Source organism: Pithys albifrons, chromosome 14, assembly GCF_047495875.1.
Source record: "Pithys albifrons albifrons isolate INPA30051 chromosome 14, PitAlb_v1, whole genome shotgun sequence".
NCBI lineage: Eukaryota > Metazoa > Chordata > Aves > Passeriformes > Thamnophilidae > Pithys > Pithys albifrons.
This window is the reverse complement of record NC_092471.1, coordinates 11,840,000-11,852,196: the sequence shown is the minus strand read 5'-3', so window position 1 is coordinate 11,852,196 and position 12,197 is coordinate 11,840,000. Positions and strand designations below refer to the sequence as shown.

Below are 12,197 nucleotides of genomic sequence, written 5' to 3'. Positions count from 1 at the left end.
AAAAGAATGAGTCAAAAAAGAGGGACTATTTTCCAGTTGGATCAGCACTAGTTTCCTGATCTGATAAATGCCGTGGCCTACTATACAATTGCACCTGATCAAGGGAGGGAGTGATGCATGGGCAATAATAAGAAATCAGCAGTTGCTTAAATTGGCACTTCTGCCCAAAACCCGCCTGCTGAGTGGTAGCCATGGTGACAGGGAGGGGTACAGCGATTCTGTTCCCAGCTCGATGTGTCATTCCTCTCTCAGATGGCTCCTGTCCTCTGGAACTGCTGGAACAGCTCAGCTGCCTGCGAGGCACCTGCCCAACTACTTGCACTCAGCATATTCAGAATAAATGAAGTCTGTGCCAGTTTACTTACAGTGCCAGTAGCCTGAGGAGAAATACAGGAAGCCATAATTAAGCAGAGCATGTGGGGGTTAACATGTTTGTTATGAAAGCTGCTGTGCTGTCTTGGTATTTGTGCTCCAAACATTAAAAGAGCAAGTAAAGTTATTTTCTTACCCTGACAACTTTCATTGTGCTGATAATGTGTCACTCACACATGTTTGATAATAACAGGCTTAAAAATGAATGGTATCTCAGCCTGATGGAAGGAGTGGGATTTCACTTTTGTACTCCTTCATGCACAAATTATTCAGCCACTTTTAAGTGATAAAATTATTTACTTAAATCCATCATCATGATGGTGGATGACAGGGTCTTTCTTTAAAAATCTTAAAGTTGGAGATGTGTAGAGGACAAACTGAGGCTGGAAAAAGAATGGAAAGTGAGGAGAAAGAAGAGCAAAGAAAAATTTATTTCTTAATATTATTGTGATGCTGAAAAGTTTGAAAACATAGAATAACATATGTTTGCTTAGGTTTATTTGTCTCACTTTTTGAACTTTGATTTTATACAGATTGTGTGTTTGCCTTGAAAGACAGCAGGTTTTGCATGGTAAGAATAACTTCAGCCAGTGGCACCAGCCTCTCCAAATCTGCTGTAGGCAGAGCTACAGGGATGGTCTCAAAAAATGATGGATCACTGAAAAAATGCAAACCAAAATGACTTGCAGTTAGGATAAAATTCCCTTTCCTTCTATATGAGATAAGAGCCAGTCGAACCAAATCTTCAAACTCTGACAGGGGAGAATTTTTCTTGATGTTACACTTCCTAGGATAAAATCCCAAGCTGAGAAGTCTTCCTGCATATAAACCATAGACATGATTGAAGAGAAAATAAAATTTAAAACATAAAGTTGAAAACACAGGAGGTAAAATTGTGCTCTTTTCTACACAAATTGTACAGGTCACTCATGTTTTGGTATATCTCAATTTAATTTCAAGAATCTGTCTTTGGTTGGATCACACCAGAGTGGTTGTTCTTGTAGTGAGCTGATCCTGGCTAGGTGCCAGATACACACCAAAGCCATTCTGTCACTCCTCTCCTCAGCTGGACAGGGGAGAGAAACAATGACAAAAGGCTGGTGGGTTGAGACAAACACAGGGAGTGATCACTCACCAATAACTTTTATGGGCAAAACAGACTTAGCTTGGGGAAAATAATTCATCACAAATCAAATCAGAACAGGATAATTAGAATTAAAAACTAAATCTTAAAACACCTTATTCTCACCCCTCCCTTCTTCCCTGCTCAATTTCACTCCTAACTTCTCTACATCCTCCCACCCAGAGATTCAGGGAGATAGAGAATGGGGGTTTCAGTCAATTCATTACGTGTTGTCTCTGCCACTCCTTTCTCCTCACACTCTTGCCCTGCTCCAGTACGAGGTTCCTTCCATGGGAGACAATCCTCCATGAACTTATCCAGAGTCAGTCCTTCCCATGGGCTGCAGTTCTTCAGTGTAGGTCCCACACAGGGTCACAAGTCCTGCCAGCAAACCTGCTCCAACATGGGTTCCTCTCTCCACAGCTCCTGCCAAGACCCTGCTCCAGCATGGGCTTCCCATGAGGTCACAGCCTCCTTCAGGCATCTACCTGCTCCGCCCCGGGATCCTCCCCAGTCTGAGGTGGTTCTCTCACAATGGACCCCCATGGGCTGCAGGGACACAGCTGCCTCCCCACAGGCTGCACCACAGCCTGCAGGGGAATCTTTGCTTGCTCTGGCACCTGGGGCACCTCCTGCCCCTCCTTCTACACTGACCTCGGTGACTGCAGAGCTGTTTCTCTCTCATGTTCTCACTCCTCTCTTGTGACTGTTACCACACAGGTTTTTTCCCCCTCTCTAAGTACATTATCCCAGAGGTGCTACCACCATCGCTGATGGGTTCGGCCTTGGCCAGTAGCAGGTCCATCCTGGGGCCAGCTGGTATTGGCTCTGTCGGACATGAGGGCAGCTCCTGGCAGTTTCTCACAGACGCCACTCCTGTAGCCCTTTTATCAAAACCTTTCCATGCAAACCGAGCACGGCCCTCAGCAGACTAACCTCATATACCACTAGCAAAGATCAAAGCAAGCACAGACAGTTTGGCCCTGGATGTGCATGCAATTCACATCAGCCAGACCCCTAAGAGAGGATGAAAGTATGGGCCTATTCCTCTCATTTCCTAATTTAGGCTACTGATGTTTCAGAGAAAAACAACACCTGACTACTAATGAAACAGAAGAGAACAAAATGGCTAATTGCATCTGATGGAAAACTCCTTTATGACTCTACAGAGCACTGATTTAAAGAAGTTAAGTGTGCTATTTAGGTCTGCCCATTTCCATTTTGCAGAACTGGTGGTGTTATTATTGAAGAGTGGTGAAAATTATTACTCTGTGGACAATAATCCAAATGCATAATCAGGATGGAGAGGATGGGAAAAATCAGGAGGATTTATTGAATTCACAGATTTATAGGTATTAAAGGAGGAAGAGACACCAGGGTTATCTAGACTGATGTGTTCACAAGCAGGTATTTTTCTGAGAATCTAGCCCCACGTTTAATTTACAACACCATGCAGGCATAATGAAGGTTGAGGTGCAGGCAAGATACAGCCATGGCCATGGGAGAACAGCCCTTTTCTCTCATCTAGCAAGTGATCCCTGTTTACATATGGAACTCGCACCACACTTACTCAGCAGAATGTTAACGTGCCTCTGCAGCATTCCCTCAGCAAGCAGAAAAGCCCAGTGCCACAAAAAGACATGACACAGTATATATGTTCCAGCTGTTGCTGACAGTTACCACTCTGCTCCCCCCTGCAGACAAATATTTCACTCTCCATTCACAAGGACAAATTTAGCAAAGTCACAGGGGATAATTCAGCCCCTTCTTTTCCTTTCAGTAGCCTGTCCTCACCATACAAATCAGGTCTAATGGAGGAATCCACACAGATCCTCAGAGCAGCATGACTTTTTGCTGTAAATTAAACAATTTACTACAAAAACTGGAGCCTGACCATGGGCACAGAACGGTGCTGACCTGTCCGCACTGTCCAGCTTCTCTAAGGAATACATTTTGCCTGGCTCATACTGTGCATGTGGTTACCCCTGGGCTCCCAGTGGCAGTGAGACCCAATGGGCAGACACATGATTTTGAAGCAGGAGCCATTGTGAAAATAAAGAAAGAAAACAGACAGTTGAACGTTGCTGTGGTTTTGCTCCAGGAAGCATATGAACTATGTGAGCTGCATGTGGGTATGGCCTTTATTGTTGTGGACAGGGCAGAAGCTAATTTTATCAAGAGCACTCATGACACATAGGGAGAACTCTGTCAATCCTTCTCAGAAAACAGACCAACGCCCTCTGGCACTAACCTCCTCTGGGAAACAGCAGCAGACATCTAGCATCTCATAGGAAAGTCTTCTGCTTAGGAATGTAACTGGTAGAAGGGCTGGAGTTCTGTCCAATAGCACATTTGTTTGTGACCATAAAACTTTCTTTTTCTAAAGTGGAGGTGCCAACAAACAGGCTCACTTTGGTTTAAACCCTGCCATTCCCTTTCGCCAGAGGAGAGGTTTCTCTCTTCTCTGTCAACCATGAAAGCACAGAATAAAAATTGCAGGTTTGCTACTTTTCAGCTTCTGTTTGCAGGCTCATAAACAATTTTATGATGTCTACACAGGTGGTTAAGTAAGTTTTACTCTCTACATATGCATTAGTAGCAACCCCTTTGTGAGGACTTCCTTGTGGGGTGATTATATCAACGGCTCCTCAAGGTCAGCAAATAATCTTTGCAGCTGAGGGAGGAGATACTGACAGAAAACACGGCTTTTTTAAAGGCCAAAAATTCTATTCCAATTGTCTTAATCACTTTCAGAATCTAAGAAAAATCTTCATTTTTCATACCCAACAATGACCAATACTCAGCTCATATGTAGGAAGATCTACTGATTAAATTTATATGGCAATTTGAAGGAGTTTACCTGTGCACAGCTGGTGGATCCTGGTGACATTCCACAGCCAAATCTGTAACAGTCAGGAATCCAAAATAATCTCTTTGACCTCAGGATTATGACATGCCTCTTCCAGGTCAGAAATAGGAAATCATTATTAAATTTTAATTTTAATCTCCTCAAAGTGAGGACTTGCTGCAACCAGTTTACTCTAGACTATCTGGAACAGCCTGAAGTTTGGATGTGAAGCTTAAAGAAAGGTCTCAGGAAGGCCTGAAGAAACAGATGGAAAAAGAAGCCTGTAGTTTTATGTTTAGATGAAAAAACATTTACCTAGCTATTTTCAGAATGAAGTGCAGGATCAGTCTCAGCTTTTCTACAGTATTCTTAACAAGTCCAGAGAACACTCTGGAGTGATGAGAAAATAAACCCACAAAAATTAACAGAGGACAGTCTGCCTTTGTTCTCTAGATTGCCCCAAAATGCCTTACTGAGAGTTATAGGAACCCAACCTCTTACACTGTGACTTGGGAGAAATTTTCACGCAGATGGCAGAATCGTGGGTAAGAGAGACCTTCCCCTTCTAGGCAATTGAACGACTTTGTTTAATTATGATTGAACAGAGGCTATTACAGCAAACAGACCAGATTTCTGAACTCTGTGTGAAAAGGTTGCCCTGTGCAAAGAATGTAAATGCAGGAAAGGAGGATTGTTTCGATGGCAGCTGTGTGTTTGAGACTGTTACAAAAAAGGAAGAATCATTACAGGATGAGGAAGAAAGAAGGCCTAGGCAGTCAGGGAAGCAAAATAGAAAAAAAAATGGGGGCGGGGGGGAGGGTAGCCAGTGGAAAGGCAGAAACATATCCTATGTGGACTAGGATGAATTAAAATGAGCTACTCTTTTCTAGCGGATCCTTCAGCAGACTAGAAAATACAACAGGTTCGGTCTAGTCTTCCACAGTGTGTCGACGTTGGCAAGTAAAAATAGATATAAAGGACAGGATTAAAAGCATTTTCACAGCCAGGTAAAGCCTGTGGCAACTGAAGTTATGGCTTGTGGCTTATACAATGCATCTGCCATGTTTGCAAGGCTAAGGCAGTCAGTGCTTTAAGCATCCCTCTGTGCATTTCCTGCATTTAAAGGAGATCCTGGTGCATGCTAAAAGCTTTGAACAAGAACTGTTATATTTACAAATTGTCTCTGATGATCTTAGGAACAGCAGTGTGAAATCAAACCCACAGAAACAGACTTTTTCTTAAGAAAGAGGTTATTTATTTTGAGCAGAGAATTTGTGAAGAATCTCAACCATCATTAAAGAGAGTTAAAGACTTCACTATATTGGCTTGCTCAGTGGACACTTACAAATATTCAAAATGTTGCAATATTCTGTCTATTTTATGGACAGGTTATTTATAGGTTTTCAGTATTTCAAAACGACTGCATATATTGGGAGAGAAAAGGATGTCATTGCAGTGAGCAAAGAAATATGCTATTTCAGTTTGAAAAAACTTTTAACAGCTTTTGCTTTCATCCAAAATCTCTCTTAAAGTGCCTTTCACTTTCAACAAAACTAGATTGTTCTGGTCGGGGACTATCGAGACAATGTTCAGATTTTGGCAAAGTCATAGCTTATGACATCAAGAAATATTTTATGACCTCCAAAGGAATCACTGATCATTGTTAAACTTTCATGACATCATTGTTTGTAGGTGGGCAAAATCTGGAGTTCAGGACACAATACACAGTTGTGAAATTGTTTATTGAAGTCTGGGCTGTGGTAGCTTAAACTGATAGAAATTAGTGTGGCTGCAATCCCACCCTTCATCTTGCCGTGGTTCTGTTTTGCTGCTGTATTGGCACTGGCCCCTGAGTGCGTGGGCAGTTGAGTTGTTTTGCTGTGCTGATCTGAGAAAAACATAGTAACTTTCTCTGTTGGGATGAATTTTTGCTTTTTAGGAGCTTGAACTAATTCATTTCTCACCTGCAAAAACACCAGTAACAGTGCAAAGGGTCTGGAACACAGAAACATGCATGACATGGTGGGAAGGAACCACTATGTTTTAGTTCAAAGATGCAAAGGGCAACTAATATCCAAAGACATAAAGTATCCTTGCAATAAGTTCCTGACGAGGCTCAGTAAACTAACACATTCTAACATGATCACATAAACCTGGCTCATCACATCCATGAGGAGATGACAACCTTCTCACTTTCATAATTTACCAAACTGTGAGACTTCCTGGCTCTCCCAGCGTGAAAATGAACACATAGCCCAAATGTTGAGCAAAGAAACTGTGGTTGGGAAACACAGCTCTATTAGAAGCCTTTCCAGTACCACAGTAAAGCCTTGGCTGCTAAAGCTGGGATTAAAAATGCAATATTGGAACAAAGTTGTAAAAACAAGGAGTATTTGTACAGCTATCAACTCTTTGAACCAGATACAAAGGATACATTAGCTATTTTGTTACAATTCCCAAAGCTAAATGTGGTCTTGTATTTGCAAACTATCAGCTAAGCCAGACTCTGTCTGTGGGGTAAAATGGAAACTTGACAGAAAATTAGTGCATGAATATGAAGCCTGCACCATAAAAACAAGGAAACAAACAAGCAAACAACCCTCAAAAAACACCAAAACGAAAACCCCCCACCAAATCTACAAACGCAAGGGAAAAAAAAAACAACCCCCAAAAAACAAATCCCACAAAAGCTTCCCCCCCAAATCGAAACAAAAAACCCCTTTCTATAAGAATACTCAATGTCAAGCCTTTTAGAGCATGTTAGTGCCTGTAGTGGATGCAGAATCAGATAAGTATTTGTTTGTAGCCCTGAGTTAGCTCATGTAGGGACAGGACTGCTCTCATCTGCTTCACTGCTGCAAAGCCCTGCAGCAAGGGATATCCTTGGAAATGACATCTTTAGCAAAAACTGGGTTTAAGTGACACACAAACCAAGAGCTCATTTGAGAAGTATCTTCTCTGTTGTAAGCTCTAGAGGAGGAGACCCAGCGTTCTTTCTAATTCTGTGAGAAAGGAAAAGGCGTGGATCCCTAAAGCAGATAAACTTTGTAAGGGAACCTGTGAAATAAGGGCCTGAATGAAACAGGGCTGCACAGGTAGTGCAAGAATGCCTAGAAATGTGCCACTGGACACAATTGAGGTTACTTGTGGAGACATAACTGTTAGCTTAACAAAAGCAATGTTAAAATAGCAACACTTGATATAAGCATTTAAGCAAGATGGTAGTACTGCGGTCAGGGTAACACATGGTTAGTGTACTGTGGTTGCTCACACTTGGAGGCTGATGTAAGCACAGAGATAAAGGTGGCAACTGTGCAAGTCAGCTGGCAAACACCTCAGAGAGAGAACTTTTTTTACTCCCAGATCCTGTTTGTTTCAAAACTATAAAGCCATTTATTGCTTACAGATAACATGTATTGCACAGCTGTGGTTTAAGTTAATTGCTGGTACAATTGAGCTAGAAACGCCAGCATTGTAGATGTGGATTTTGGACTATGGCATTCAATGGAGAGCCTCTGGAATGTGCACAAGGGAGAAAATAAATCCCAGAGTCTCAGGATACTTCCTTCCCAAGGCCTTCTCAGGACTTTTTTGTCATTCTAGGGGAAGGTACTTAATTTACATGATACAGTTCTAGAGGCAATTAAACAACGGCAAGTAAAAGATGGTTTAGAAAGCTAATTTTTATAATTTTTTTTTCTGTTCTTGATCCAATCGGTTCCAAGATTGAGCAGCATTCATATTAAGTAGTCCATAGGCTGCCGGATCCCCATGTCAGGACTCCCGTAGCCGCGTACAGGTCAGTGTTGCCACCTGGTGGCAATGTGACAGCGATACTCCTACTTGTAAATCGGATTTTCAAGTCAGGGAAGACACAAAATCACTACTGATATTTAAGACACGTTGTATTATTTAAGATGCTGCTATCTGTAGAGCCCAGTTTTTACTGCTAAGAGCAGATAACTATCCACACAGTGCAATCACATGGTTGGATTACATCTACCACACCGAGTTACCTGGTTAGTGTAACTGCTGGTAGGCTGACCTCACCTGCTTGCTAAGGTGCTCAGAAGGCCTTTGAAGGCTCCTCTTCTTTCAGCAGGCACATACTGCTTCTTTTCTGTTTTGCAGCCACAGTCGCTGCTGCTCAGCTGTGATCCGAGTTACACAACCTCTTGTTGCCACTGCCTGCTGGTGCCCTTGTCTGGATTTAGCAGACTCTTGGTGTACTGAGTTTATCTGTTCTTGTGAATTCAACAAGTCTACTGGTCTCTAAAGCTTATCAGTTCTTGGGGGATTTCCACACATTATCTCTTCCTCATAAGGGGAAGAAGAGGGGCAGACACCGATCTTTTCTCTGTGGTGACCAGTGACAGGACCTGAGGGAATGGCCTGAAGTTGTGTCAGGGGAGGTTCAGGTTGGACATTAGAAAAAGGTTCTTCCCTCAGAGGGTGGTTGGACACTGAACAGGCTCCCCGGGGCAGTGGGCACAGCACCAAGGCTGACAGAGTTTAAGAAATGTTTGGACAACGCTCTCAGGCACATGGTGTGACTCTTGGGGATGGTCCTGTGCAGGGCTAAGGATTGGACTAGATAACCCCTTCCAACTCAACATAGTCTATGATTCTGTTATTTTGTGATTCTAGCATGTACTGTTTCATTCTTCAGTCTCCTTCTTGGTAATATTTCTCTACCCACAGCCATAGCTTATTACCTTAACAACTCATCCACAGCAACTCACACAAAGGGGACTTGTATAACATCTTGGCCTATAAAGTAATTCCACAGATTATTAAGAAGTTACCCAAACCCAATATATCTGTGCTAGAGAGATTAATGCTGCTACAATTAGTCCCCTGTTTGGAAAAGGCTGAGTAGCCACCATCCAAAATTTTAAAATCTTATGGAATTATCTGGATAGTATATGAAAAGGCCACTGGACCCATATCATATCAACTCTACAAATTTCAGCTGTATTTGAAATATAAAAGTGGGAAACAGTGAGCCTAAATATATGGAATTTCTCTTTCTAAATCTGACAATAAAACACAACTCTCATCATACAAGATGTTACGTAGCATCTTCCTGAATTGGGCAGAGGAGGCTTGATGAATTGGTGTGTAGGAGACTGCAAATTCAGCCCTGGTGATTGTATCTGGCAGCCTGTAAAATAAAGAGAAATAACCTGGGAAAACAAAGAGCTAAGACCTAAATATACAGTTTTAACATGACAACTAGTCCCTTGCCTCCCAACAAATAAAAATATACCAACTGGAGAAATTCAGTGGAATTTTTCAAATTTGAGTCAAAAATCCCAGTATATAAAGTAAGGAAAAAATAGCACTTCACTACTTATTTTTAATAATTAATTAGATTATCAAATGATAATATGGTTGTGTGGCTAAGTGTTTTTTTCAGTCAATGGCCTGTGGATCCATGGGAGTACACAGCATAGTCTAAGAACAGCAGCTAAGAACATCTCTTTAACGTGGCAAATGCAAATGCAAAGCACACAAGCAAAAAATAGCCAAAGGAGGATCTTTCATGAAAGCAGCAGCTTGGTTGTTTTGTACAGCATGCAATGTTCCTGTGAAAAACAAGCTGTAACAAACACTTGAGAGTGCTTGGCATAAACAGAAACTACAAACATGTGCAAGTGGAGAAGTAAAGTCAGATATTAAAAGTGGTTAGTGAGCCATTTTCTGTAAAGGTTAAGAACAAACATGTCATAGACTGGAATTTTCCCACCTTAGAGACTTTCTGCTTAGCTAATGGTAAACTTCATTTTCTAGATAGCTCTGCTTGGAAAAGCTATTTGGAGCACTCTTTCAAAACCAGTCACGTCATTATTCTTGATTGCACTATGAAAAATGTACTTCCCAAAGCTTTTAAAAATAAATCATGTGGAAGGGCTCCTGCAGATGATGTGGGCCTTGCTTTGCTGTGAATTCTGCAGCACACACGGAAGGCAAAGGGGTGCTGAATAATTTGGAACAGCATTGTTACTGTCTTGCAGCTGTTTCGCAGCATGAAAAGGGGGAGTTTAGAGATTACATCTTCTATGTTGGGCCATAATCTAGATAATGAATTTCAGAGTAATCAGGCAGTCATGGAAACAGTTCAGGCATATGTTACTGGCACCTCATTGGAGTCAATGTATAGATGGAAAAGAGGTCTCAGAGGCTTTTCTAAATGCAGTGTATGAGTGCTGCAATAACCCATTTGCTCAGCTTAGTTGTGTTACACAATAAAATCTTGATAATAGCTACTGAGCTTTTTACTGGACTGAAGAAGCTTTTATTGCTCATTCTGCCTGCTGGGCTAAGGTTTCATTGCGTCTCTGTACAAAATGCTCACGATATTGCCCTTGTAAATAATCACCAGGTAAAATGGCTCAGTTTTAAAGGCTGGCACCTCAAGCATTGTTTTGGGATCCTGTAAGGAGTATGACCAAGGTTACGGCTCTAAATGTCACAGAAATATGTGCATTGCCAGTAACTAAATAAATGGCTTCATTAGTGCCATTTTCAACAGAAATATGCAACACTGCTGGATTTAAAATGGCTTGAGAAAAAAACCCGTTTTTTCCTGTAAGCTATTCTTGCCTTCGGAGCTCCACTGGTACCCCTTAGCCCTGCAGATACCGAGTGACCATTTTCTCCCTAGTACTGCCTGGAGCACTTTGGAAAACACGCTTGTCATTTGCAGCAGGGTCTGGCACTACCAGGCTGTGTAAAAAAACAGTGAAGGCAGCAGGTCCAGGAGGGGGTTCTGCCCCTCTGCTCTGCTGTGGTGAGTCCCATCATCCAGCCCTGGAGTTCCCAGCACAAGGACATGAATGTGCTGGAGCGAGTCCAGAGGAGGCCATGAAGATGCTCCAACGGCTGGAACACCAATGGGGAAAATCCTGCGGAGGAGCAGCAGCCTCGGGAGGACCTTGTTGTGGCCTTTTAGTACTTAAAGGGGCCACATAAAGATGGACTTTCTGTGCGGGCAGACAGCGATAGGACAAGGGGGAACGGCTTAAAACTAGAAGAGGAGAGATTTAGATGGGCTATCAGGATGGAATTTTTTAACGTGAGGGTGGTGAGGCGCTGGTGGTACTGTCATGTGGGGTAACTGGAGCAGATTGCGCAGAGAAGCTGCGGATGCGCCGTCGCTGGCAGTGTTGGGAGCCAGGCTGGACAGGCTGGTGCAGGGCGGGTGTCCCACGGCGGCCGGTACAGGGACCGTGCCCGTGCCCGTGCCCGTGCCCGTGCAGGGCCGGAGTCGGGCCGGTCCTGTCGCCGCTGTCGCTCCCGGCCAGGCCGCACGGCCGGTATCGCGAGAGCGGCGCGCGGGCGGGAGGGGCGTGTCCGCGCGGGCGGTGGGGCCGCCCCCGCCCCCGGTCGGTACCGCCGAGCGCAACATGGACCCGAACCCGGGCCCGGGCCCCGGCCCTGCCGCCGGCCCCGGCGAGGAGCCCCGCGCCTCCACATCCACCGCCGCCGGCCCCGCCGCCGCGCAGGACCCCGGCGCCGAGGAGGTACCGCGCCGGGGGGCGCTGAGGGTGGTGGAGCGGGCCGGGCCCCGCCGCCCCCTCCTGCGGGCGCTGCTCGGGCCGCGCCGCCCCGGCCTTGAGGCCGCCCGGGCCCCTCCGCTCCGGGCCGGACCCGCCCGGACACACCCCCAGCCCCGCGCCCGTCCCTCCCGCATCCTCGCCCGGCCCTCGTGGCGGCCCTGCGGCCGCACAGACGGGTTCGGGGCTGCTCGGCCCCCGCCGTCCTGCGGCCCCCCCGCCAGCCCCGCAGCCCCTGCGCCCCCGCGGGGCCCGCCCTCTGGAGCCCCCGCCCCGCTGTTTCCCTGTCCCCAGG

General features: G+C 44.7%; 1 protein-coding gene across 1 annotated transcript in view; it reads left to right on the top strand.

The window, feature by feature from the left end:
* Positions 1 to 11,487: 11,487 nt before the first annotated feature.
* SMARCA1 (SNF2 related chromatin remodeling ATPase 1) overlaps positions 11,488 to 12,197 on the top strand; it is a 34,744-nt gene continuing 34,034 nt past the window's right edge. Inside the window, exon 1 of the mRNA XM_071569749.1 lies at positions 11,488 to 11,869. Coding sequence (XP_071425850.1) covers positions 11,753 to 11,869 — 117 coding nt within the window. The 5' untranslated portion in view covers positions 11,488 to 11,752. The remainder of the gene's footprint in view (positions 11,870 to 12,197) is intronic.